Source organism: Salvelinus fontinalis, chromosome 33 (genome assembly GCF_029448725.1).
Source record: "Salvelinus fontinalis isolate EN_2023a chromosome 33, ASM2944872v1, whole genome shotgun sequence".
Taxonomy (NCBI): Eukaryota; Metazoa; Chordata; class Actinopteri; order Salmoniformes; family Salmonidae; genus Salvelinus; species Salvelinus fontinalis.
In genome coordinates, this window is record NC_074697.1 from 29559471 (window position 1) to 29586691 (window position 27221).

Genomic DNA, 27221 nt, shown 5'->3' on the forward strand with positions numbered 1-27221 from the left:
TTATATACTAAAATTACTTTATTACAGCTGATTTCTGTTCAATATTCCTCTGCCAGCACAATAGTAATTATAATACAAACAAAATAGTACATTTGATCCTAGTTTTTATTCTTCTGTTTTATGAATCTTTTTACACATTTCCACTCACTTTTTTGTATTTTTTGCTGGTGAAAATGTATGTATAATCTTCATAATCTTTCAGACATTCAATAAACAGGTTTCACAATCTATACATTTTAATACAGGTTATATAAGAGTTGTAGTGGTAATGCTGTGCCAAGGAAGAATACTGACATCCTCATAGAAATGGACCCTCTGTTTTCACAAGTAGCCTGTCACCATCTTTTCAAGCCTCTACATTGGCCATCTGACCAGAACGGCTCATATCATGCAATTTCTAAACATTTCATGCCATCAGCCCAAGCCAAGGGTAATGTTAGCTAACTCTTGAGATGAAACAATGCAGTGGTGTTTGGGCTTGGCAGCTCTGGTATGGCACAGTGTTTGACCAGAGGGAGGACCTCCATTTTTCTTTAGCTTGTTTCTCACTCAGTATCCCATACTTTCAGTCAGTAGGACAAAAGTGGAAAACATCAATGTTAAATGATAATTAAAAACGTTATTCAGGTTGGTGGAGAAGCCTTGTAAATTATTAAAACAAATATGAATAAAAATATCTAAGTAGTCTCACAATTTTTTTTTGGGGGGGGGGATGATTAACAAAATGGTGTGACGGGTTGGCAATCGATCACGTATGAGATGAGGTTTCATTGGCATTTAGTGCTTTCCGGGATCCTTGGGACATCCCTACCCAAACTTTTACCTTAACCATTTTCAAATATCAATTTCAATGGGGTAGGAACATCCCAAGGATCACAGATAGCAAGGACCTTTCATTGGTCTGACATGAACCATTGGCCCGAAAAAGCTATTGACCTGAACAAGGGCTAGGTCCCAATAATCAGAAATACCGCTCCTTTTTCTCCCCTGGCCACTATTCATGAAATACTTGGTGGGTATAAGCATTATACTGGTAAATGAACCTATTGAATCTTTTGACCTCTGTGGTTACAAATGAAAGGAAACAAGAGGTGTAAGGTTTTGGAGAGTATTGGGACACACTCACAGCCCTATGTACTGTAACACAATGAGACCGTGCGTGCTTTTTGGAAAGGACAGTTGGGTATGATCCAGAGGCAGATATGGGAGAATTGTAATGGGGGATTAGAGTCTGCAACCATTTAAAACTTCTCCTACGTCTCAAAAAATAAACAAATCTTCCCAGCATCTTTGTGCCCCTGAAATCAAACACGTTTTTTTGCTGCACAATTGCAGGATCACATTCAACAAGAACAAACAGAATAGTTACTGTTCTGGTGGATGTGAATGTAGAGGGTGGAATAGGAGAAAACATACCAGAGGTACAGACTCACTGCAATGGAAGGCTTCATGAGGGGGGCAATGACTAACAAAGTGTGTGACAGTAAAGGAAAATGACAGTGTAGGCTATGCATGCACAGGAAGCAGTAAGAGTCAGTGTACACACAACCAAGCTCACTTTTCATCAGTTACTTTTACAGACCCTCATACCAATCTCAACGTTGTTTAATATTTGGTTAGTGTCTGTCAAGTTAAATAATGTTAGTTTTAGAGATTATTTGTTATTTTCTTTTTCACAATGCAAGTTTAGTTTTAAAATGTTTAATCTCTTAAATTGTATATATACACACAATATGAACATTTCACCCACTTCAATGAAAAGAGGATACATTTCCTAAGATATCTGCATCTCTAGGTCTTTTTAAGCCTCGTGGCCTTTCCAATATATATGTTTTTAAAGTGTTTTAGATTTCCAGATGGAGATGGTTACCCTCATAATAAATGCAGACTTGGTGTGTGAGGGAATGCAAGTTGAGAAAAGAGGGGAACCAAAATGGCATAAACTCACCCCTGGGGGAAAAACAGTTAGTGGAAAATACCAAAAAGTGGAGAACATGTTCATGGATAGAACCCACTGTGGGTGTCCAAGTAAATAACTACGTAAGTGCTTTGCCACCTTTAAAGATGGAATCTGCATTAGGGGAAACTGTGTCACTGCCCGCCCCAGCACCGTTGTTACTGTTTTGTGGACAAAACTAATGAGAGGCGCGTCGAGCAGGGGGGTTTTGCAGTAACTTCTTTGTTGTTATAATATCCCAAATGGACATGGCAGTGTCACCATTAAGGATTCCAGCTTTAACCCCTTTTTAACCACTCACCAACATAAGTGTAGGATGTTAATTTAGTGTGAGTGTGATATTTACATGCTGAACACCAGTAACAGCTCCCACAAACATGTACTCCTTGCCAAGCCTGCTGTTATGGTCAAAAAGAGCCTTCACATAGAGATGACATCTTTCCCTTTCAAACACATTCTGAAACCATATGACTTTTTTTCTACTTATGGAAGCTCTGCTCTACTGTGCTCACTGCTTTCATGTTATACCTGGCCTGGACATTTTGTGCGGAAGGTGTTTTTCAACCAAGCATACAATACAAGTCCTTTAACTAACCCTGTCACCATACTCTATAATCTGGTTTGTTCTTGTCCAACATGAATCCTCCACAGAGCCATAGAAATGTGTCTACATACTGCTAACTCACTTGTAATTAACCCCAGGCATTCAAATCCTGACTCCGTATCGGACTTTAAGGTCAACTATTAGCTAGACTTTTCAACTTCCTCACTTCAACCACATAATACCAACACACTATATGCATCCCTCTGGTTGCTGTGCTTAAAACAAAGCCAAACTACCATCTGTTTTACTGTATACATTTTTTATACTGTATAAAGTGCTTTGACAAGGCAGCAGTATTTAAAGGCACTAAAATAAAATCAACTGATACATGTCAGGGTTCTTAAAGGCATTACAGAGTCTTTGCTCTTGTATCTGACAATCATGTAGTCCAGCATGAATTATACTGATCCTCCTTCTCGGTCATTCAGCCAACTAAGGTGAAACTCACAATCTGTCATCCTCCGCACAGCAGAGACACCCAGAACCAGCCCTCAAGTACCTGTATGCATGATATTATCACCTTCAGAACTTATGTTCAACTGATCACTTCACAAAACTCCTGATATGGACATCATTTTCAGAGGTACATGAGGACAGATGTTGGGATCCTCTCATCCTGAGGTACATCCTTTTCATTGAACGATGCCAATGTACAAACTAAATGGAAACTAGTTTGAAGTGTATCAATTTAATCAATCTGAGCTGAACTAAAACATTCCAAAAATATGCAAGTTTTACACTGAGAATGAATGATCAGTATCAGGGCATAGAAAGGCACCATCTTACTGAGTATTAACATACATATACACTTTTAGCTGTTAGCTAAGCCTATAGTTTATTATGGCTCTGCCATGTCCCTCTGGTTTTGACTGATGTAGTAATGCTATGAGAGACACCCACCCTCTTGGAAACCCTAAACAGTGAAGATGTGGATCTACTGTAGGTGGGCTATTATGGCCTAAGGAACGGATGACAATAAGTGAAGACTGCAGCCTAGTGGCCGGCATCACACAGTACAGTAGTACAGAACTGAGTTGAATATGGCCATAGTTGAAGCTATGGTCAGCCTGGCCCCTAGCTTTGCATCCGAAACAGACAAATAAAACAAATAGCATCTAAAAACATTCATATTCTGCTTTAGTGTTCTTATTGGCAAATGGATGGATTAGCAGCTTAAACTCCCACAGGGAGGTGTAAAATAAAATGCAGATCACTAAATGCTGGCAAAATGCTCATTGATATAAAAAGGTTCACTGTCTGTTACTGCTTCTCCAATATATTAAAATGTAAACACTGAGCTTTCAAAACGGCAAGTGTAACTGAATTTCACAACAAAAATCCTACCTCAATGATATAACATCTGCTAAAAAAAACATATCCTGCTCTATATCTTGCTCTTACCAGCTGCAATTCCCCCCAAAATATTTTCTTTCTTAATAAAAGAACCAGACAAATGAGAACAGTTCAACATAATTCAACTAATTCTACAAAATCCTTAGATCCTTGTATGTGAAAACTAAAAAAAAATCCTATCCACAAAATTTCACCACATTCCTGCAACAGGGATTGATAGTAACTAAGTTTGTGAGATGTTTAATAACAACTTCCTGGCTTAAAGTAGGTTTGGCTACAACAACAAAAGCTAGTTTTATGGAAGCTGGCCATAATACAAGCCAACAACATTGTGTCCCAGTGTCCCTCACATCCTCAAACCTAAATGATCATTTCAAACCAAGCTAAATGATCATTTCAAACAAACTTGAATTTGTTTCAGGTATTGTCAAGGAGCTCTATACGGTATCTGAGCAGTTCTTTAAATCTCTCCCTGTTAAAATCTTTTAGAATGCAAAACATTCTTCTGATTTGGAAAGAGAAACAATCTCAGCTATTTAAAATAACCATAAAAACAGGCTGGCATAAGGAGAATAAAATTAAAATAAATCAAGTAACTGGATAGATGGGCCAATGTATTATCAAATTTGGAGCAGGGGAATTTCATGGGCTTTCATTAGCTTGCTGTGATTGATAGACACTACCTACAAATAAAAAAAAATAAAAGCAGTTAGCAGATGTCAAAAGGCTTTTTGACAGTGGTCTCAGTGGTGGAAGGGGGGCAGTGGCACATATGTACATGAAAATTATTTATAAAAGAGAGAAGTGTAAAATAAAGAATGGAGGAAGTATTAAGTGTTGACACTGAATGGTTTCAATAGAAACAGAAGAACTGATCTGTATGTGTGCTAATAAACTGCTGTGTAGAGGGGCTGTGCCTGTTTCAGCCATTTTGACCTGAGCAACATTTATTTCCACACGCATCCACATCTGTACACAGGACAGGAGAGGAACGAGGGATAGGAGAGAGGGGAAGTAGAGGTGGAGTTGTAGTAGAGCTCAGGCCATGCTGTCCCACTCTACAGCGCCCTACTCTGACTCTGGTGCTGGGCTGCGTGTCTATGTGTAGGACAGGTGCGACCCATTGGATATCTGAGAGTTGACACTGGTGCTCCTGCTCATGGCCTGCTCACTGCGCCCCCCTGAGGCTGTCCTGCTCAGTGCCTGGGGGCTGTTCTGTACTCCTCCACTGCCTCTGGCCGCCAGGGGCCCTGCCGAGGGGTGGCCCCACGGCTGAGGACACCCGCTTCCCTGCATGCCTTGGCCCCAGGCTTGCTGCATGGGAGACCCTCCCTGACCAGAGTGGTAGTGGTGTTGGTGATGGCTGCCTTGGTGCCCTGACCCTCCACTGCCCCAGTGTAGCCCTTGAGAGGAGCCCCCAGAGTGGTGCTGTGTCTGGGGGTGGGCCCAACTACCTGGGGCCCCGGGGAAGCTGTGGCTAAAGGCCTCTGGGGAGAGGTTGGACAGTACCATGTTGTTGAAGCCTAGACGCATGCTCTCTGAGTCGAACGCTTCGATCTCCCTGGCCTGGCGCTCCAGCAGGCTACGGATCCTTTCCGAACGCTCGTTCTGAAGAGCCAGCATCTCCTCCTCAATCTGAAGATGCACACACACAGCTGTTCAGTACTATAATATGTTAATTTCAAAACAGCACTGGTTTAGCAATGATGACAGTAAACTCTGGAGCTTGAAATGAAATAAAGCCCAAATGTCAATTGAGACTTTTTGCCACTGCATCCCAAATGGCACCCTGCATCCCAAATGGCACCCTGCATCCCAAATGGCACCCTACATCCCAAATGGCACCCTACATCCCAAATGGCACCCTGCATCCCAAATGGCACCCTGCATCCCAAATGGCACCCTACATCCCAAATGGCACCCTGCATCCCAAATGGCACCCTGCATCCCAAATGGCACCCTACATCCCAAATGGCACCCTACATCCCAAATGGCACCCTGCATTCCAAATGGCACCCTACATCCCAAATGGCACCCTACATCCCAAATGGCACCCTACATCCCAAATGGCACCCTACATCCCAAATGGCACCCTATCCACTGAAAAGTGCCCTACTTTTGACCACAGTGCACTATACAGGGAATAGGGTGCGAATTGAGACGCAACCCATGTTAAAAATGTTCCCAGTATGGAAGATCAGACCTTCTGCTCCAGTAGGGCCCTCCGGAGGGACACTCTCTGCTCCAGGTCCTTCCTCTCACGGTCGTGCTGGGCGTCCGTCTGCATCTTGATCTTGCTCTGGTAGGCGTTGAGTAGCTCCAGCTCCTGCTGCAGCTGCATCCTCAGCACCTGGCACTGAGCCTCCTGAGCCTCATCCAGACGCAGCTAGAGACGAGAGGGGAGCCAGACAGGGGGTCAGTACAATGTTAAAGGGATACTTTGTGATTTTGGGAATAAGGCCATTTATCTACTTCAACAAAAAAAAGGAGATCCGCACACTAGGAGCTCAGATGAAATAATTGAATAACCAACGTTTGAACAGACAAGCTGTCTACCTCAGGGTATAATGAAACACTGCGGGTCACTAGTTTATATAGTGTCAAAGGACAGATACAGGTGTCTAATCATGGCCGGGTGTAGCTTGATATCATTGGTTCATTTACAGATATAAATAGAACATATCAAAAACAAATAATAGCCTACGATCAAAAACACAATTTGGCTACAAAGGCCTACAAACATTTACAAAGAATTGTAAAATCGAAGGGACCAAGGGTCTTTAAATTAAAGATTCAGGCAGCTTCTCGTTTTAACAATAAATCGTCGAGGTCACCCCCTCTCCTAGGGAGGGTGACGTGTTCAATGCGGATTTAACGTAGGGACGAAATTGAGTGGTTCGCTTCCAAAAAGTGGGCCACAACTGGGTAGGTTGAGTTTTTGCAGCTAATAGTGCTACAATGCTCCAAGATTCGTACTTTTAATTTGCGCTCTGTTTTGCCCACATCAATTGTTTATTTTTTTATTTTAAAAAATATATATATATTTTACCCCCTTTTTCGTGGTATCAAAATGCTGGTAGTTATTGTCTTGTCTCATCGCTACAACTCCCGCATGGACTCGGGAGAGGCGAAGGTCGAGAGCCATGCATCCTCCGAAACACAACCCAACCAAGCCGCACTGCTTCTTAACACAGTGCGCGCATCCAACCCGGAAGCCAGCCGCACCAATGTATCGGAGGAAACACTGTACACTGGCAACCTGGTCAGCGTGCACTGCGGCCGGCCCGCCACAGGAGTCGCTAGTGCGATGAGACAAGGATATCCCTGCCGGCCAAACCCTCCCTAACCAATTGTGCGCCGCCCCATGGGCCTCCCGGTCGCGGCCGGCTGCGACAGAGCCTGGGCTCGAACCCAGAGTCTCTGGTGGCACAGCTAGCACTACGATGTAGTGCCTCAGACCACTGCGTCACCCAGGAGGCCCTTGCCCACATAATTTTTACCACAAAGACAAATTATAAGATAAATAACTGCCTTAGTGGAGCATGTAATAATACCTTTGATTGGGATCTGTTTCCCTGTTGGGGGTGTTTGAAGGATCTACATTTGTATGTGCCAATGCATTGAGCGCTGCCATTCCATCCGGTAGAGGCACAAATAGAAGTTGTGCAGGGATTCATCTACTTCCCCAGAGTCAGATGAACTCTGTGTCCAGTATGAAGGAAGTTAGAGGTAGTTCCGCAAGCCAATGCTAGCTAGCATTAGCACAATGACCGGAAGTCTATGGGTATCTGCTAGCGTACTAGTTAGCAACTTCCTTCAAACTGCACGCAGAGAGATAAAAATGTTATCCACGAGTTCATCCAACTCATTGCCAAAATGCCTATCATCAGTAGTCAGCTTTTTAGAAACTCATCCCCTCTCCTGCAGTGTTTTTAAAATCTCTGTGTGACTCACAGCCTGTGTGGAGAGCATCTCGTTGATAGAGTGGTCGTACTGCTCAGCAAGGATGGCCAGCTTGCGGGTCTGCTCCTCCTTTAGACGCTTCAGGACAGCCTTGTGGTCAGACTTTGGTGTGCTCTCCAGTAGGTGGTTTCTCAAGGCCTTGTACTGTCTGGTCTGGATCTTACATGTGTCTTGGAACTGTTTCTTAATCTGGAGCTCTTTGGACTGGTATAGAGGGAGGAGGAAGAGAGGACAAACAGAACAGTGAGGGGTCAGGTCTGGAGCTCTTTGGACTGGTATAGAGGGAGGAGGAAGAGAGGACAAACAGAACAGTGAGGGGTCAGGTCTGGAGCTCTTTGGACTGGGACAGAGGAGGGAGGAAGAGAGGACAAACAGAACAGTGAGGGGTCAGGTCTGGAGCTCTTTGGACTTGGATAGAGGAGGGAGGAAGAGAGGACAAACAGAACAGTGAGGGGTCAGGTCTGGAGCTCTTTGGACTGGGACAGAGGGAGGAGGAAGAGAGGACAAACAGAACAGTGAGAGGTCAGGTCTGGAGCTCTTTGGACTTGGATAGAGGAGGGAGGACAAACAGAACATTGAGGGGTCAGGTTTGGAGCTCTTTGGACTGGGACAGAGGGAGGAGGAAGAGAGGACAAACAGAACAGTGAGAGGTCAGGTCTGGAGCTCTTTGGACTTGGATATAGGAGGGAGGACAAACAGAACAGTGAGGGGTCAGGTTTGGAGCTCTTTGGACTTGGATAGAGGAGGGAAGAAGAGGACAAACAGAACAGTGAGGGGTCAGGTCTGGAGCTCTTTGGACTTGGATAGAGGAGGGAGGAAGAGAGGACAAACAGAACAGTGAGGGGTCAGGTCTGGAGCTCTTTGGACTTGGATAGGAGGGAAGAAGAGGACAAACAGAACATTGAGGGGTCAGGTCTGGAGCTCTTTGGACTTGGATAGAGGAGGGAGGACAAACAGAACAGTGAGGGGTCAGGTCTGGAGCTCTTTGGACTTGGATAGAGGAGGGAAGAAGAGGACAAACAGAACAGTGAGGGGTCAGGTCTGGAGCTCTTTGGACTTGGATAGGAGGGAAGAAGAGGACAAACAGAACAGTGAGGGGTCAGGTCTGGAGCTCTTTGGACTTGGATAGAGGAGGGAAGAAGAGGACAAACAGAACAGTGAGGGGTCAGGTCTGGAGCTCTTTGGACTTGGATAGGAGGGAAGAAGAGGACAAACAGAACAGTGAGGGGTCAGGTCTGGAGCTCTTTGGACTTGGATAGAGGAGGGAGGACAAACAGAACATTGAGGGGTCAGGTCTGGAGCTCTTTGGACTTGGATAGAGGAGGGAGGACAAACAGAACATTGAGGGGTCAGGTCCCTACATAAAGACCATTAACGGTGACACAAAACAACAACAGTTTATGGGAATTGTGTGTGTTGGTATATGTGTGTTCACCTTGAGGCTCTTAGGCTGCTGTCGGACCTCCATGACGTGTTTGCGTCGGAGCTCTCTCTCCCTCCTCTTGTTGTACTCCTGCTGGTTGGTGAGTTCTGTCTGGTGCTGCAGGCGGATCAGCTCAGCCCTTATCTTCTGGATGGTGTTGACCTGGCGGAACTCCAGCTCCTGCATGGACTCATGGTGCCGCAGCAGCATGGCATGCTCCAGGTCCTTCTGCGTCTGACGCTTATTCAGCTCCTACACACAGACAGGTAGGGAGGAACAACCACACAGGTTAAACTGCATTCTACAAGAGAAAGGGCAGTATGACAACCAGAGAATGAGCTCACACAGGGTAAAGGTATGGTTACAAAACATATGGAAGTAGGAAAATGAGCAGAACCCACAGCTGAGCCATGGTTAAAAAACGAAGACCGAGAGCAGGAAAGGGGGCCCTGTTTTGAGGAGAGTTAGAGGAACAAGGGACTGTACGAATGAGGAGAGCGGAGTGATTACGGCTGACCTCTCTCACTAGGTCCTGCTCCACGTTGTGGCGCGCGATAAGGATCCTTCTCTTGAAGCGTCGACACTCCAGCTCCAGGTAGTGTCTCTGTCTCCTCAGCAGGTTGGCCTCCTCCTCAGCCTGGAAGTGCTGGAAGTTCTCCTTCTGCTTGGACAGCCACTCTTGCTTCTCCTTCTTAGGGGTCGACTGGTTCTCATTCAACTCCTGGGGGAAGAACAAGGACAGAGATTAAAGGGGAAATCTGCAGTTACTACATCCATTTTTAGACTTCTAAATTAATTCTATAAACCCATTCATTCTTGAACATTATAACTTATAAATGCCTCATGAGCTTAGTTCAACTTTTGTACCCCATCAAAAGCCAAAATATAAGCTTTTTACCAATGTTTGTAAACAAAGTAAATGTAATAACCTCAAAACTGTATAACCTCAGAACATGGTTAAAATTATAATTTTGATATCATGGATGGTCAGTCCTTGCATCCATAGCTCTGTCTATGAATTTGAGTGTGGTTACACTTTCTCCAGCCCCATCCCTCAACCTTTAACCAGATCAGTGGCGGGGAGTATGCTTTGTTATCGTTTCAACTGCAGATTGGCACTTTAAGAAATTATAAATAGGAGCTTGCTGTCCATATTTGCACATTTTCTGTAAAGATTTGTCTGACACGCTGAGAGTATCATGTAGGCAAACATTTGTGCATGTCATGTGTTTTTTCTTCAAATGATATAGCAATGTTTGAAGCCTTATATACTGTGTGTGTAGCCTTAAAATGAGACTATTCATCTGTATGACTGCATGTGATTCTCTACCTCTTTGAGCTGCTCCTTGCGGAGTTTGTACTCTCGTTTCTGGGATTCTAGGAAGCTGTTGAGCTCTTTCTTCTGCTGGCTCTGAATATGCTGCTGGAACTTCTTCTCATCATTAGTAAAGGTCTTTGCCTGCAGACACACACAAAATAAACATTTGAAAATGCCCCTATAAACGTAATTTAAAACAATAACTCTTAACAGCGACCTAGGGAACAGCAGTAGAATCTAGACAGAGTATGAATGATGGAGTAAGTATGGAGTACGTGAGAAAACGACTGTACATCTTTCTCCATGGCGGCCTGGTGCTTCTTAATGAGTTTCTCCATCTCCTGGGCAAAGCTGTTCCTCTGGTTCTCCAGCTCTTTGTCCAGACGGAGCCGGTGTTCGTCCATCTCAGCCTTCACCTTGTTCTCCAGGGCCATCAGCTGCTTCTGGTGCTGCCTCCTCATCCTCTTATAGCCTGACATCTGCTCTCTCAGCTCACTGTCCTGCTCGTGCTCCTTCATCTGACGGGTCACCTGGGGAAAACATAAGGCTTATCATAGAACTCTGGACTCAGCTTATACTCTCCTACAGGAGCAGAAACTTAAAGGCCCAATGCAACTGTTTTTATCTCAATATCAAATCATTTCTGGGTAACAGTACCTTACTGAGATTCTTTTTGAGCATTTTAATTTAAAACAAACCAAAACCTTCTTAGCAAAGAGTAATTTATCAAGGAAAATGTAGCTAGGACTGTCTGAGAGTGGTCTTCTCTTTCTGGTATTTCACCTTTATTTAACCAGGTAGGCCAGTTGAGAACAAGTTCTCATTTACAACTGCGACCTGGCCAAGATAAAGCAAAGCAGTGCGACAAAAACAACACAGAGTTACACGTGGGATAAACAAACGTACAGTCAATAACATAATATAATCTATATACAGTGTGTGCAAATGTAGTAAGATTAGGCAGGTAAGGCAATAAAAAGGCCATAGTGGTGAAATAATTACAATTTAGCATTAACACTGGAGTGATAGATGTGCAGATGATGATGCGCAAGTAGAGATACTGTAGTACAAAATAGAAAAAAAATAACAATATGGGGATGGTGTAGTTGGGTGGGCTATTTACAGATGGGCTGTGTACAAGTGCAGTGATCAGTAATCTGCTCTGACAGCTGATGCTTAAAGTTAGTGAGGGAGATATAAGACTCTAGCTTCAGTGATTTTTGCAATTCGTTCCAGTCATTGGCAGCAGAGAACTGTAAAGAAAGGCGGCCAAAGGGGGTGTTGGCTTTGGGGATGACCAGTGACATATACCTGCTGAAGAACGTGCTACGGGTGGGTATTGCTATGGTGACCAGTGAGCTGAGATAAGGCGGGGCTTTACCTAGCAAAGACTTATAGATGACTTGGAGCCAGTGGGTCTGGCGACGAATATGTAGCGAGGGCCAGCCAACGAGAGCATACAGGTCGCAGTGGTGGGTAATATATAGGGCTTTGGTGACAAAATGGATGGCACTGTGATAGACAACATCCAATTTGCTGAGTAGAGTGTTGGAGGCTATTTTGTAAATGACATCGCTGAAGTCAAGGATCGGTAGGATAGTCAGTTTTACGAGGGTATGTTTGGCAGCATGAGTGAAGGAGGCTTTGTTGCGAAATAGGAAGCCGATTCTAGATGTAATTTTGGATTGGAGATGCTTAATGTGAATCTGGAAGGAGTGTTTACAGTCTAGCCAGACACCTAGGTATTTATAGTTGTCCACATATTCTAAGTCAGAACTGTCCAGATTAGTGATGCTAGGCGGGCGGGTGCGGGCAGCGATCGGTTGAAGAGCATGAATTTAGTTTTACTAGCATTTAAGAGCAGTTGGAGGCCACGGAAGGAGTGTTGTATGGTATTGAAGCTCGTTTGGAGGTTTGTTAACACAGTGTCCAAAGAAGGGTCAGATGTATACAGAATGGTGTTGTCTGCGTAGAGGTGGATCAGAAAATCACCATCAGCAAGAGTGACATCATTGCTATATACAGAGAAAAGAGTCGGCCCGAGAATTGAACCCTGTGGCACCCACATAAAGACTGTCAGAGGTACGGACAACAGGCCCTCCGATTTGACACACTGAGTGTGTCTGAGTGGGGGGTGGGAAACTGAATACTGGCTGTTAATGGCAGAGGTTTGAAACTCTCTTCCTTATTGGTCCATTAACTAATTTACCGCCTGGTTATCACCAGGCAGGCCAAAACTCTGTCCCACCAAAACAGGCTGAAATTTCTGGCAGTCTTTTCAAACAGCTAAAAGGGCATGATAATCATTATCCCAATTTCACAGTATTATTCCAACCTCAGTGTGGAAATGTATATAAAACACAGAAAAATCACGTTTTTGACTGCACTGGGCCTTTAAGGGTCAATTTCAAATCATGTTAACTACAGTACCATTGTATTTCTACGGCTCGATGTGCTCTTACCAGGGAGGCTGTGCGTATTGTGGCAAAGTGCTCGCGGTTGCGGTGGTGTTTTGGCCGTGGAGTGTGTGCAGAGGGAGACTGGGGCTCAGTGAGCGGCCGGCTGTTAGGTTCCGACTCTTCACGATAAGTCGTCTCCTCCTCCTGAGGAAACCAATACAATGCAGTACATCAACAGCAGAAAAAAACGCTTCAAAATAATCTGTGAAAGGCACTAGGAAACACTAGAATCACTATGTTGTGCATTTCACCAAATCATGTCACTATAATTAAGGCAGTGTCCAGTTATTCTGCGGGTCCAGGTCCTAGATCATCTCTACCCACCGGTTTGAGGTGAATGACGGAGCTGTTGGACATGACCGTGTGGTCTCCCTCCATCATGTCCAGTTCGCTCTTGTCATCTCCGGCGTCGGTCAGGCTGTTGACAGAGCTGCTCTGGGAGCTGGCGCTGATCGACATACTGGGGATAGACTGGTTACTGCCAACGCTGCTCACTGTGCCTGTCCTGCCACTCTGCTCCGGTTCCTGGGGACAATGCCATAATAACAGCAAGACACAGGTGAGTGAAATACTTTTTGAATCAGTGTGTCAACTATAGCAGGTTATGAGCAGAGGATAAACAGGAACAACTGAATGTTGAGAGAACCAGGCCTCCCCCACCAGGCCTCCCTTAACCTAAATATATGAGTGCATTTAGAGAAACTATTATTAAACTATTTCCTTGTTTAAAACACAACTAAATCTGCTTCAAGTCTATATGTTGTATTAGAAGGTAATGATTTGATGTATTGTGATCTGTTTTTTCTACTTCTTGCTGAATGTTGTTTGTGTGCTGTTTTCTACCTCATGTACATTGAGTGTGGGAAATGCGCATTTACAAATAAAAAATGATTTCTAGCCTACTTAGGGTGTTTTCAAAGACTACAATGGTTCGGGTATAAACCATGCTAATCTCAAACTAAGATCCACAGGAGAGCAGAGCCAGATTGGGCGACCTACCTCCTCATCTCCGTCCTGTGCCTCGGCTGCAGGGCCGTTGTGAGCCTCCTGGAAGAGGATCTTCTTCATCTTGCGGTACTGCAGGTTGTCCAGCTCCCGCACCGCAACCTTGGTCCTCAGGATCAGGTCCATCAGGACAGAGTCGGGCCGCTCCCGCTGCACAAACGCATGCTGAGAAAGAGAGGGAGGCAGAGGGGCCAATCATTTTCTTTTGAGTTGAGGGTGGGTATGATTCACGTTCATTTATTTATTTAACATACATCAAAATCAAGTCAACAGAGCTAGCTAGATATCTATCTATACATTTTGGCATTGGTAGATCATGATAATCATAAATAAGATATCTGAGAGATCTTACCTTTAACAGTACCTCCGAGTTGGGCCTGTCTTGGGGGAATTTCTGAAGGCAAGAATCTACAAAGTTTCGGAAGTAATCCGTCCTGAATTGAGAGACGGGGACAAGAAGGAAGAGTTAGTTTCGTTCCCACCATGACACACTTTAAAAGCGGACAAATGCCTTCTGCTAAAGAATAAGTCAACTCTGATGAAGCTACATGACGTACCATTCACTTGACTGCAGTGTGGGGCTTTCATTCTGCGCTATGTGATATAAGGCACTCATCGCATTCATATTGAACAGTGGAGGTTTTCTCTCAGCTAGAAACAAAGAGATTAGAGAAAACAATAGCTTACCAAGATCCACTAAAAGTAAAACATAACAAGGAGGAATACAGATAGATGTCATATTAAAGTAATAGGAAGACAGACAAAAGATTTACAGTGTCTTCGGAAAGTATTCAGACCTCGACTTTTTCAACATTTTGTTAAGTTACAGCCTTATTCTAAAATTTATTCAATTGTTTTTTTCCCTCCTCATCAATCTACACACAATACCCCATAATGACAAAGCAAAAACAGGTTTTTAGAAACCTAAAAAAAAACTTTGGCAAGTTTCTCCCATTCTTCTCTGCATTTCCTCTCAAGCTCTGTCAGGTTGGATGGGGACCGTGGCTGCACAGCTATTTTCAGGTCTCTCCAGAAATGTTTGACCGGGTTAAAGTCCTGCCTCTGGCTGCGCCACTCAAGGATATTCAGAGACTTGTCCTGAAGCCACTCCTGCGTTGTATTGGCTGTGTGCTTAGGGTCGTTGTCCTGTTGGAAGGTGAACCGTCGCCCCAGTCTGAGGTCCTGAGCGCTCTGGAGCAGGTTTTCATCAAGAATCTCTCAGTACTTTGCTCCGATCATCTTTCCCTCGATCCTGACTAGTTTCCCAGTACTTACCACTGAAAAACATCTCCACAGCATGATACTGCCAAGTTTCCTCCAGACGTGACGCTTGGCATTCAGGCCAAAGAGTTCAATATGTGTTTCATCAGACCATGGTCTGAGAGTTTTTAGGTGCCTTTTGGCAAACTCCAAGCGGGCTATCATGTGCCTTTTACTGAGGAGTGGCTTCCGTCTGGCCACTCTACCATAAAGGCCTGATTGGTGGAGTGCTGCAGAGATGGTTGTCCTTCTAAAAGTTTCTCCCATCTCCACAGAGGAACTCTAGAGCTCTGTCAGAGTGACCATTGGGTTCTTGGTCACCTCCTGATCAAGGCCCTTCTCCCCTGATTGCTCAGTTTGGCCGGATGGCCAGCTCTAGGACGAGTCTTGGTGGTTACAAACTTCTTCCATTTAAGAATGACTTAAGCCACTGTGTTCTTGGGGACCTTCAATGCTGCAGAAATGTTTTGACACTTTTTCCCAGATCTGTGCCTCGACAGATGTCTACGGACAATTCCTGGCTTGGTTTTTGTCTGACATGCACTGTCAACTGTGGGACCTTATATAGACAGGTGTGTGCCTTTCAAAATCATGTCTGATCATTTGAATTTAGCCATGGGTAGACTCCAATAAAGTGATCAATGGAAACAGGATGCACCTGAGCCCAATTGAGTCTCATAGCAAAGGGTCTGAATAATTATGTAAATAAGGTATGTTTTTAAAAAAATGTTAATACATTTGAAATTCTAATAACCTGTTTTCACTTTTTTATCCATTTTAGAATAAGGCTGTAATGAAACAAAATGTGGAAAAAGTCAAGGGGTCTGAATACTTTCTGAAGGCACTGTATTATTCAAACCAGTATGAAGATGAAAAACAAATTGTCTACATTCTTCTCTGGCCAGATATTGGTTTAAGATATGGAATGAATAAAGGAGAGCATTAAAACAACAGGAGAGCTAGTCTAGAGTTGAGTACATGGACTAGAGCAGGGGTGTCAAACTCATTCCACGGAGGGCCTTGTGTCTGCAGGTTTTTGGTCTTTCCTTTCAATAAAGCCCTAGACAACCAGGTGTGGGGAGTTCCTAACTAATTAGTGATGTTAATTCATCAATCAAGTACAAGGGTGGAGCGAAAACCCGCAGACACTCGGCCCTCCGTGGAATGAGTTTGACACCTGTGGACTAGAGAGTTTACCTAATTCAATGCAGGTTATTCCCAGAGACCAGATGTCGATCTTCCCATCGTACTGACCTTCGTCCATAGCCAGGATTACCTCTGGGGCCATCCTGAGGAAACATCCCCATTTTAATGACCGGTACACTGCTTTTGATTTGATGGAAAATATTGAATGAGACTGTAGATGGTACCCCATTTCTAAATTCTTCCCCATATTTCAAACACCATCTATTTTTTCTCGTACATTGGAATTTTGAAACTCACCAATATGGCGTCCCCACAAAAGAGTTGGCTGGCGAGACAATGGAGGCAGAACCAAAATCTGCAAGTTTCACCTGGCCAGGCTCTGTCAGCAAGACGTTCCCTGCCTTAATATCTCTGTCAGACAGACAAACAGAGGAGAGAGATGATGTCATTACAGCTTTGTTCCACTGGTACAGGCACACTCCCTCCCTTAGGGCACAAAGAAGTCAGTCTAGCACGTCCATACATACAGCTACTAGCATTACTCACCGGTGAATCATGTTGTGGGAATGAAGGTAAGCTAGCCCCTGTAGAGCACCGTGGGTAATCGCTGCTATTTCCATTTCTTGTAGGGGTTTCTTGTGAACTACAGAAGATGTAGAGAGAGAGAGGATGAAAGTGCTGCAAATCATGGGGAAAACCACAAAGAAGAACTAGCCTTATAATCTCAAAACTGCCATCTTACCTTCCAGGACATCGGAGGCAGAGCCTAGACAGTACTCCATCACCAGCTAGAGACAGAAAGAGAGAGTGTTATACTGGGCTAAATAATGTACCGTTTCAGAGTATTCACCACGTTATCATAGCATTATTTTCCGTTCAGAAAACACTCTTACCCAGGCAGTGTGCTCTCGCAGATAGCATCCTTTATACTCTATGCTGTTTGGGTGCTGTATTCTCTGCAGAAACTTCACCTCCTTGATTATATCTTGCCATTTCTGTAAGGTAAAAGAGTGGAACAATTACATCATGTTTGCATAACAAGCTTTAAAAGGACCAATCTCCCAGCATCTTGTTTTGGTAAAAGCTGAGGGATGTGCCTGGAGAAATGTAACCACTCAAATTTATAGACTGACCATCCACGATATCACAATTATAGTTTTAAGCGTGTTTTGAGGCTATACAGTGTTTGCTTACATTTACAATGTTTACATATACTGGAATAAAACAAGCTTATATTTTGGGTTCCGATGGGGTAATACTGTTGAACTAAGCTCATATGGCATTTATTTATAAGTTATATTCTTCAAGAATCAAGTATATCATTCATGTATAAGTCCAAAAATGAATGTAGCAACTGCAGATTGCCCCTTTAAACAATAAGGACAGAGATGCAGGCTGGAACTATTAGGTGTTCTACGTGGAACTTTAGTTACTTCCCTTTGATTTCCACTCTACTTCTTTGGGTTAATGAATTACCCAATCCAGTCATTTTGCCAGATTCAAATCTGATTATCAACTGTTTTTAGACTGAACCCTAGGGAATAGGCCACTGAATGGCAGTTCCACTACTTAAAGCAAATAAGCTTATCTCCAGCAAGACGTTTTAATTCAAAACTGCTGAGAAACACAACAAATCCCTTTGGAGACCAAACCTTACAGAAACTGTAGGTCCAATGTTCCGAACCCACTGAGGACAGGATCTTGAAGAATTAAGCCTTTTCACAGTAAACCAATATTGAGACAGCAAACAACTTCAGCAACAGGCCTCTACTGTGTCAACTCATTGAAGTTGGGTAACGTTTATAACATGAAGCAATTGTTTCCTGGAGAACGCATGATGTTTCATCACACCACTGATTAAATAAATGATCATGGGATTAATAGATAATATTGTTTGTCCTCTGTGCTGACAATTATCTGATTTACATATTTTTGAGCTTTTCAGAAAAAAATCATTATATTTGCAAATTAGTGAGAGATGCTTACTAACAAAACTAGAATTATGAAAGGTAATTGGTGTAACATCAATGGCATTTGATGCACAATCTGTCTCTTACCTCGTTGGATTGTTTTCCACTGTAAGACATCTTCTTGATGGCCACCACCTCAGTGGTCCGCACATCTCGTGCCTGAAGAAAAACAAAAAGTCAACACCTTGCCCTATATCTTAAACAGTTCTGAATGGTAGTCCAGCTATGTTACTGAGCACAGAGTGGTGGTTCCAAGTACTCACAAAATAGACGGCACCGAAGCTGCCATGTCCAATCTCTCGCAGGTCTGAGAACAGTTTCTCAGGGTCCTCCTTGAAGAAGAGCTCAGCAACGTCGGGGTCCTTCAGGCTCCCCGCCCGACTGGTGTTGGGCATGCTAAGGGGGGGACGTGCCAGTGCTGCCACCGCCGCGGCCAGGGATTATCTGGATATGCGACAGCGACGCGACAGCCCCCACCGACGGCTCATCTGCAGGACAGCGGCCTCATATGTGTACACACCTTGGGGATGGAGAGGAGAGAGAGTGAGAACTAGCACAATAGCACATTCATAATATTTATTTTTACATCTTAGTCATTTAGCAGACGCACTTATTTGCAGCGATTTCCAGTAGTGAGTGCTTACATTTTTCATACTTTTTTGTACTGCTGACCCATAGGAATCAAACCCACAACCCTGGCATTGCAAGCGCCATGCTCTACCAACTGAGCCCCATGGAACCCAAAATCAATCAAGTTCTGATATTGAGAGGGGGCGAATGGTGAAATTGATTCTCCGGGACATAGAAGATACAACAGCCTGGATAGGGAGAGTGAATAGGACTTCTAATGTGATTATCTAACGGTGAAAAGCCTACATGGGGGGGGGGGGGAATCCATGAACTCGGATTAAGCCTCCTTTCAACACTTTCCTGCAAAGTCAGGTTCGGGCCATTATAACTAACGAGGCACTGCTCTTGTTGACGATATAAATCTGCGTGATGACGTAGTGTTCACAAAATGTACTTTATCGCTTAAGTTTTCCTGTACCAGATAAAAATTGAATGTAAAAAAGAAAGAAAAAGATTGAACCTTTATTTAACCAGGAAAAGCCCATTGAGACCGAGAGATTCTTTTTCAAGGGAGACCTGGCCAAGAAGGCAGCAACAATCAATACATTACATCATTAAAACAACAACATGATCCAGCCTAAAAAAAAGCATTTACACTCCTCACTAACAGAGTCTCCCATCAATATTTTTTATTAATTCAGTGGCACAAACATATCTAGATGAAGCATGGATTGTAGACTATTCCATGCCTCTGGTGCACAAGAAGAGAAGGCAGTCTTGCCTAATACTGTAAATGTCCTGGGGACTTTAAGTAGCAACCACCTAGCAGACCGGGTATGGTAACTGCTGGTGGTGAAGGAGACCAGACTAAAGAGGTAAAGAGGGAGTTTACCCAAAAGGGCTTTGTAGATGAACACATACAAATGTATCTTTCTGAGCATATAAAGGGAGGTCCAACCTAAAATTTGATACAAAGTGCAATGGTGGGTGATAAACAGAGTCCAGTCTCTGTAAGACGGAGGAGGTTGCATGATAAACAGAGTCCAGTCTCTGTAAGACAGAGGAGGTTGCATGCATATACAACAAGTCACCATAATCAATTACAGAGAGAAAAGTGGCCTGAACAAGGTTCTTTCTAGCCATAAGTGGGAAGCGAGCCTTATTACAAAAATAAAAACCCAATTTCAATTTAAGCTTTGTCACAAGATTATCCACATGAACTTTAAAGGACAACTTGTAATCCAACCAAATACCTAGGTATTTGTAGGATGACACTTTTTCAATGGATAAGCCACCAGATGTGACAATGCTAAACTTCCCTGGCCGAGTTCTAGCTCTGGTAAAGGTCATGAATTTAGTTTTTTGTATATTCAAGACCAGTTTGAGACCATAAAGGGAGGCCTGCGTTGATTGAAAAGCAGTCTGGAGCTCTTCAACAGCCTGAACCATGACTGTATCTGAATATATGACTGTATCATCTGCATATATATGTAACTTCGCTGGTTGCATCCCATTTCCCAAATCATTAATACAAATTTATGAGAACAAAACTGGAGTTAAAATGGAACCCTGGGCGGTCTGTAGCAGCTAACTACAGTGATGTGGGAGTCCTTATATACTTTCAATTTAACCGCAAGCAATTCAAAATGTTTGGCTTTTGTAATCGAGAGAATTTCAGAGGTGTTAAACTCAGATTTAGAGCATTGGACTAGTAACCAAAAGGTTGCAAGATCGAATTCCCGAGCTGACAAGGTAAATATCTGTTGTTCTGCCCCTGAACAAGGCAGTCATTGAAAATAAGAATTTGTTCTTAACTGACTTGCCTAGTTAAATAATGGTTAAAAACAAACAAAAAAGTAGGGTGAGTCAACATGTTTTTCTACTTGCACACACACACACACAAAAATACACACACACAGAAATCAGAACCATGAAAAGCCACGTCATATTTAGCTTACGTTGATTGGACTAAATCGTTTTTGGTATCTTTTAATTGTCACTGTATTAGACGAAGCATAGGTGATTTAATGCTGATAAAATGTTGAAGTTGAAATGGTGCTGGAATAGTGGAGGCAGCTCCTGTTTTCTTTGCGACTTGCGGTAACTCTTAGTGGTCCAAAAATGTTGGAAACATTAACTTTCTTAACCATGCTGTAGGTCATGTAACTGTCTGTTACTGTACATATAATATGCTTTGTGGACTTCACTGGACAGAGGTTGCTATCCGGTTTTGTGATAAAACAAAGGTGTGGTTGAATTTATTCTGCCAATGTGTCTTCTTATTGTCTTTGCCTTTAGGCTTATATATCGGTCACAAGGCATATGAATTAACAGGTTATAGAGCAAACAACGCAATTATCACAACACATAGGTTGTAATATTGCTTTTTTGAGGGTGGGGGCTTGGCTTCCCCAGTGATTTTATCCACGCACCATTACCGTCTGTAGCCTAATAAACTGCATGCTTTCCCGAGTCGTAGTGGGAGGCCCACACACCATATCATCAAGTGACTCCAAGTTTACTTCGCTATGATGGTTATTATATCAATATTTGCACATAAAAGGCGTTTCCACCGCCATTTCTCGCATAATCAATTTTACCAACACAAACAGATCCCACCATGTCGAAATAACAAATTATCCGTCTGCATTTGTAAAATTGTACCAAAACTTCCTGTTTCCATGACAGCTATCGTAAAAAAAAAAAAATTATACGGTATGACTTTACTCGCATAAAAACTGTGATGGAAACATGGTTAATGTCATTATTATTTTTCTCCTTGCTTTGTTACCACCAGAACAGCGAGGTATCATGCTGAGTATGAGGTAGAAGAAGTGCAGAGTGGCAGACAACACCCGTAGTAGAGTAGAACCAAGACACACGGAAACAAGAGTTGTGTGCAGTGTGTCTCAAGGGTTTATCAGGTGTAAGAATTCAGTTGTGTCATTAATGGATTGAAGAAGAAAAAACACCAGTGCTCTGCTTTCAACTTTTTTACTCAGTCCAGTGCTCTCTCCCTCGGATATGATGCACGCCACGGACTGCTTTAGGCAGACAATAGGAAAGAAACTAGTATGCCCATTACTCTAGGATCACGGCCCTCTGAGCGTCCCTGGATGTCACAGGAGAGCCTAATAATAAGAACGAGGGTTGGGCACACTGAACAGTGATGTAAGGCTGAGCTCTGGAGAGTGGCGAGTTATAGCTCTCGGTCCATTCTGGCAAACGAAATAGGAAGAGATCACAGTCTCCTGTTGCCATAGAAACAGCAACTACTGTAAGAAAGCCAGTGTGCTGTGTCCGGGCTGATAGACAGTGACTCTCCTCCTCTCCCCCAACACCCTCTTACTCCACTATTTTGGTATGCACACAGACAAAGAAAAAAGCATTGCAGCTGATAACCTCACACAAAAAAACAACAACATTACAACACAGTAGATAACCAAGGAAGAGATGACACGAGCTATGCACCATACCATCCATAACATAAAACTAGCTAGTTGTTAGACCTGTACAGGTCAATACAGACACACTTCCTCAGTCAATTGACTCAAATACATATTTAGGGGGTATTTTCAATTCTCAAATAAAAAAGCTGAACCGTTTTTTTTACTAGGCCTAATCTAACATTGCCTGAGGGAGACCAACATGTGGTAGTAACAAAGCCACTCCTCGACAACACCTGAAAATTGACTAGTGCCTAATTATTATTATTATTATTTTTGGGGGGGAGGGGGGGGGCTAATTCCGAAATATTTTCATGAGTAACCCAACATGTCACCGACTGTATGCCTCAATAAACATGCAATTTATTGCTGGCTCTTAAACATGATGTAATTATTGATAGCTAGCTAGTTATCTGAAGAAAGTTGACAGTGCCCAGCCAGCTCAGATGATCAGCTGCACACTGAGCAACACTCTCCCTCTCTGACGCCAGAGTCACAAGACTGTTCCTCTCCCTCTCGGCTTGGGAGGAACTGCACAGCCAGACCCCAGTCCCTCAGGCACAGCAGGCAGACATCTTTTGTCCCGCAACACTGGACGACTCACTCACTACCCTGCTGCACAGACGCAGCCACAGCACTGAAATAAAGTCTCATTAACGGCATGCGACAGTGGCTCTTTATTGCCATTGTTGTTTATGAATGAGCCTTGTTGTTGTAGCCTCTCTCTCATGATGATGACGTTTTGAACAGCAGGAGGCACGTGAGAGCAGTGACAGCGATGGTAACTGATACCTTTAATGAAACACTTCGGCGTGCCACTGACACCCTCCACACACACACACACAGAGGGAGCAAGAATGCGGCCGGACAGGACAACAAAGCTGGAGGGATGGAATTCCCTCTGCATGCTGTCACTGCACTGCATTTCCTGTTTGCTCAGCTATAGGCACTGCTGGGACTTTTTCGGGCATTAAGACTCTTCTATCATAGCTTATACAGGCCTAGCAACGTTTTTTCTTTGGAGCTCTTATAGGGGAAAACAACTGTATTGTATTATCTGTGTAAGTGTAATGTGGTCTGTGATAGGCTAATCAATCATCTCAGGTATTGACAATGCAAAGGTGTGGATGATATGTGCGTCTCTCTGCAGTACGCATTATACCGTTTTTGAAGTGAATTGAAATGCAATTCATGAATTTATAAATCCTCACAGTAGAAAACCATTAGCAATATTAAATTTACTTCCTGAATTGAAAACTAAATTGACCTGACCCCTTTGTTTTAATGATTATGTAATAGACACCCATAAACAAATGAAATGAGTATTAACACATAGCCTACTCGTTTCAGTTCACAAGGTGAAGTAGCAACCATTTTATTTAATTTTCATTGACCAAAACACACACACACACACACACACACACACACACACACACACACACACACACACACAGCTGAAACAGGAAAATTACAATTATGAATCAATATGCCAGGAGGACATCCCATTTATCATGCCTTCCATCATTTATGGAGCACTTTTAGGCCAACGTTAATGGCTTGGGGCATATGAATGTCACATAGCTAACAAATCCAATCATAGTGAGGTCTAAACTACGGTAATAGCAGCTGGATGGTAATGCAAGCTGTTGCCAAATGCCGTCTTATTCTTAAAAATAATACATTGTAGGCTTATTCAAACGCATTTAGAAGTGTTCTGTTCATATTAATGATGCATAACGACTGGAACACCCCGCATTTGTAAACAAACCCAGTGTGGATCAAAGAAAGAGATAACATAAAAACAAAACAGACTATTGTTTACCATCTGATCTTTGAAACAGATGCAACATACAGTACACCTCATTTGTACCCTAGTTAATGTGATAGTACAGTAGCAAGATTGTCACGTGACGAATCACGTTCAAGGCAAATTCATCATTGAGAAATGTCCCTTGACTCCAAAACCATATAGGTTGCTCGCTGGCAAGCCAAGGCTAGTAGTGGCATAGCTAACACATAACAGTACCTAGCTAGCTATAGCCAGGACATCGCTCAAAGATCTTAACTCCCCAAAATCAAATCGACTAAACATTTACTACTGTACTAGACAAGGCAGTCAACTTGAGTTAGGTAGCCAGCTAGCTAGTTGGTTAGTTTACTAATGTAAACAAATTCAAAGTTACCGGTAGCTAGTTACCTACACCCCGTTCGAGTAGTGTGGTCGATGTGAAATCATGTTACGGCTGGCTCAGCAGCCGAGAACTTGAGGCAGCTAACTTGATGTTACTAGCTAGCCATGGAAGCCAACTTAGTATCTTATGTGTGTGCAAGCAATACATGGTGATATGACAAGTGTTGTAGGTATTAGTACATTTTTGGGCTTCGTTACAAGCATTGTTTAACATCGTACCATTTACATTTTAAGGCGTTAAAACATATGAGGCTATCTATTATTAGTTATTCCTAGCCAGTTTAAACTCACCCTTCCGACAGGCCTGGATGGTTTGAGCGGAGCAGATAATGTCGTGTGGTTCAACCAATTTTGGACAGGAAGAGTACTGGATTTGGTTTTTCCTGTATTATATTTTCCTTGCACTGATTTCTGATGTTTTTCAAAGTTGTCAACCGATTTGTTGCTTTAGATTGGCTGTGTAGAGCTGTCTAAAATCTCCACCCTTGGACTAACTGAGGCCCAGATTCTCGATTCCCGTACTACAAGCAGATCCCAAAGATGGCGGCCGTGCGTTCCACCACCTCCCTCCGTGAAAAATACGGCGGGGAAATGTGAGGGAAGCTCAGGGAACACCACGAAAACACCCAAACTGAAAGCGACCGCACCCTTGATACCGTCGGAAGAGTGGAGAGGCCTTTTCTTTGAGTGAGAGTAGAAATATGTTCAATATTTCACTGTGTTTATGTTGGGATTCTCTCCCGTCCTCTTCCAATTCAGCCAGTTCCGCCCTATCGCTGTAAACTCCCTCTGACCTATTCATACACAGTCATTGCTCTGATCTAAACGCATGGAGCAGCAAACCTACCAAAACCTCAAGGGGTGGTGACAATACAGTTACTGATCAGCAGACTAAATATTTTATTATGGATAAATAAAATGGCATGACCATAACACAACAAGTACTTGAATCTACAGACACTGTTTTTTTTACAACGTTTCCCCAACATTGCTCAGCATGATGTATCTTTAGAGAACCCAAGGGGATGGAAGAGGGCTTACTGCTGGTCCCCAATGTGATGCAATTGGAGTCATGATAAGGGCAAAATTCATGATGATGTGATTCAATTCAGGGATACATTTAGTAAACATGTCCATGAACATCCCTGTAGTTGGGTTCAATTAGTGCAATTTAGTTTCAGACACAGACTGATACATTATTGGAATATATAACAAATTATGCATATGGTAATAACTAGGCTATTATAGATTGAACATTTGTGAGTTCTACTGTTTTATGTTAACACCCCGAAGAAAAGGACAACAGCCGCCTCCCAAGTCGAGCAGCGTTCTAAGGCCCTGCATCGCAGTGCTTGAGGCGTCACTACAGACCCGGGTTGGATCCCAGGCTGTATCACAGCTGTCTGTGACCGGGAAACCCATGAGGTGACACAATTGGCCCAGCATCATCCAAGTTAGGGAGGGTTTGGCCGGTTGGGATTTCCTTGTCCCATCATGCTCTAACGACTCCTGCAAGCTTACTTCGGTTGCCAGTTGGACTGTGTTTCCTCCGACACATTGGTGCAGTGTGTGAAGAAGCAGTGCGGCTTAGCAGGGTCGTGTTCAGGAGGATGCATGGCTCTCGACCTTCGCCATCCCGAGTCTGTAGGGGAGTTTCAGCGATGGGACAAGACTGTAAGTACCAATTGAACATCACAAAATTGGGGATAAAAAGGGGTAAAAGTAGAAAAAAATATATATATAAGAAAACGAAAACCGCTAACTTATTGTATCAGTGATATTAGTAGGCCTAGTATGATCAGATGACAACAGATCTAGGATAATACTTGTTCTTGGTTTGCTGCTCATGTGTAGGGCATATCATGTTTATGTGTCTGCAACAATTTATAATGAGTTATGATCATATGGCCATATTATAACCCATTATTTCATCCGTGTACATCAGCCTTCACAAATTAGGTTTGTGAAGTCAATGTCTGTACCATTTCACGCAAAAACACCCTAGTGGAGTATTAGGGACTTGTGTAATAACACTGTAATCACACTAGATATTACATATCAAATTAGTATGGAATTGCTTTGTAATTGCATTACAGGCTAATCTAGTTGATCCTACATTAAGAAAACCTTTGTCTTAGACTAACTCATGATTATTGTGACTGTGAAGCAGTAAAAAAAAGCTGCCGACAACTTTCTCTTCTAAACTACAGTGAACCAATTGGTGCTCCAGATAAGCAGCGTATGCTCTTGTTTGGCTCACAACCAGATGGCCAGCCCGACCAATAAGGCTCTTTATCCAAGTGAACAGGAAGCCTTTCAATCCATGTCATGCATTGGAGATACAACAGTGCTGCACTGCTACAGCAGGTTATAATTCTGATGCTAAAGCAAAAAAGGTGATCATGAAGAATACAGTGCTGTATATCAAAGGTGCATCCAGATTAACATAGAGGATTTTGAAAGTTCATTCTATTAAATGTACTCTTTTACAAGAGGATATCATTTAGAATAGAGGCTGGGTGATAGGGCGCTAGATGTAGCCTTTCCAAAGCTTTT

At 43.2% G+C, this 27221-nt stretch overlaps 1 protein-coding gene across 1 annotated transcript; it reads right to left on the minus strand.

Annotated features, from left to right (window-relative positions):
* Positions 1 to 25494, minus strand: LOC129831971 (serine/threonine-protein kinase TAO1-like). The gene is made up of 20 exons (XM_055895657.1): positions 24957 to 25494; positions 18722 to 18978; positions 18546 to 18617; positions 17382 to 17483; positions 17231 to 17276; positions 17035 to 17131; positions 16786 to 16899; positions 16540 to 16631; positions 14640 to 14733; positions 14435 to 14516; positions 14077 to 14247; positions 13402 to 13602; positions 13081 to 13221; positions 10912 to 11148; positions 10631 to 10759; positions 9818 to 10021; positions 9313 to 9552; positions 7869 to 8081; positions 6118 to 6300; positions 1 to 5549 (listed from the first exon to the last, which is right to left on the minus strand). Exons 2-20 carry the CDS (start codon positions 18851 to 18853, stop codon positions 5013 to 5015), a joined length of 3087 nt encoding a protein of 1028 aa, XP_055751632.1. The 5' UTR covers positions 18854 to 18978; positions 24957 to 25494; the 3' UTR covers positions 1 to 5012.
* Positions 25495 to 27221: the final 1727 nt, after the last annotated feature.

Bases quoted from the DNA above. Each gene is read 5' to 3' on its own strand.
- LOC129831971 (XM_055895657.1), bottom strand. From the start codon at position 18,853: ATGCCCAACACCAGTCGGGCGGGGAGCCTGAAGGACCCCGACGTTGCT. The intron at 14,248-14,434 runs GTAAGATCTCTC...TCTCTTTCTCAG, and splicing joins ACTCGGAGGTACTGTTAAAG to CATGCGTTTGTGCAGCGGGA. The intron at 10,760-10,911 runs GTACAGTCGTTT...GTGTGTCTGCAG, and splicing joins AGGCCGCCATGGAGAAAGAT to GCAAAGACCTTTACTAATGA.